At 39.4% G+C, this 520-nt stretch overlaps 1 protein-coding gene across 1 annotated transcript in view; it reads right to left on the bottom strand.

The window, feature by feature from the left end:
* Positions 1 to 43: 43 nt before the first annotated feature.
* Positions 44 to 520, bottom strand: part of LOC119586788 — a 2,652-nt gene continuing 2,175 nt past the window's right edge. The window contains exons 3-4 of the mRNA XM_037935508.1: positions 409 to 494; positions 44 to 160 (exon numbers count right to left, since the gene is read on the bottom strand). Coding sequence (XP_037791436.1) covers positions 44 to 160; positions 409 to 494 — 203 coding nt within the window. The remainder of the gene's footprint in view (positions 161 to 408; positions 495 to 520) is intronic.

Here is a 520-nt window from a genome sequence, read left to right as displayed (position 1 = left end):
GACATACACACTAACATACATAAATTAATCTTTTCCTTGGCACTTACTTGAAGATCTTATTCCTAAGCTGCACTTTGGGGTTGAGTTGAAGCAGAGCCGAAGTGAGAACGGAGACACAGAACTTGGCGTTGTCGTCCGACATCAAACTCAGGGCGGACAGCTGTAGCGTATTATCCCAAGTTAGTGCTAAGAAATACTGTTAAATCTTTCCTGAACGAGCTGCTATAATCTCTCACAAATAGTCAATATGTATGATATATAACAACTTGAAATTTCAGTAGAAAAATAAGTTTTCCTTCAACTGAATGAATCTCCCGATCTATAATTATATCAACTCTTAAATCCACTGCATGGACGATTAATAAAAGAGACATCCCCATCGGCTATAATGTAATCTATATTAAATACCTTCTCTACAGCACTTATCTGTTGAAGGGGGCTCTCTGGGGCGACTAATTCATGGAAGGCAACACCAATTTCCATACCCGCGTCATCTGAAACGGAAGCAAAAACACACTGC

The sequence above is a fragment of the Penaeus monodon genome, chromosome 22 (genome assembly GCF_015228065.2).
Source record: "Penaeus monodon isolate SGIC_2016 chromosome 22, NSTDA_Pmon_1, whole genome shotgun sequence".
NCBI classification, from domain to species: Eukaryota; Metazoa; Arthropoda; class Malacostraca; order Decapoda; family Penaeidae; genus Penaeus; species Penaeus monodon.
The sequence above is the reverse complement of the archived record's forward strand: the minus strand, read 5'-3'. Positions and strand labels throughout refer to the sequence as shown.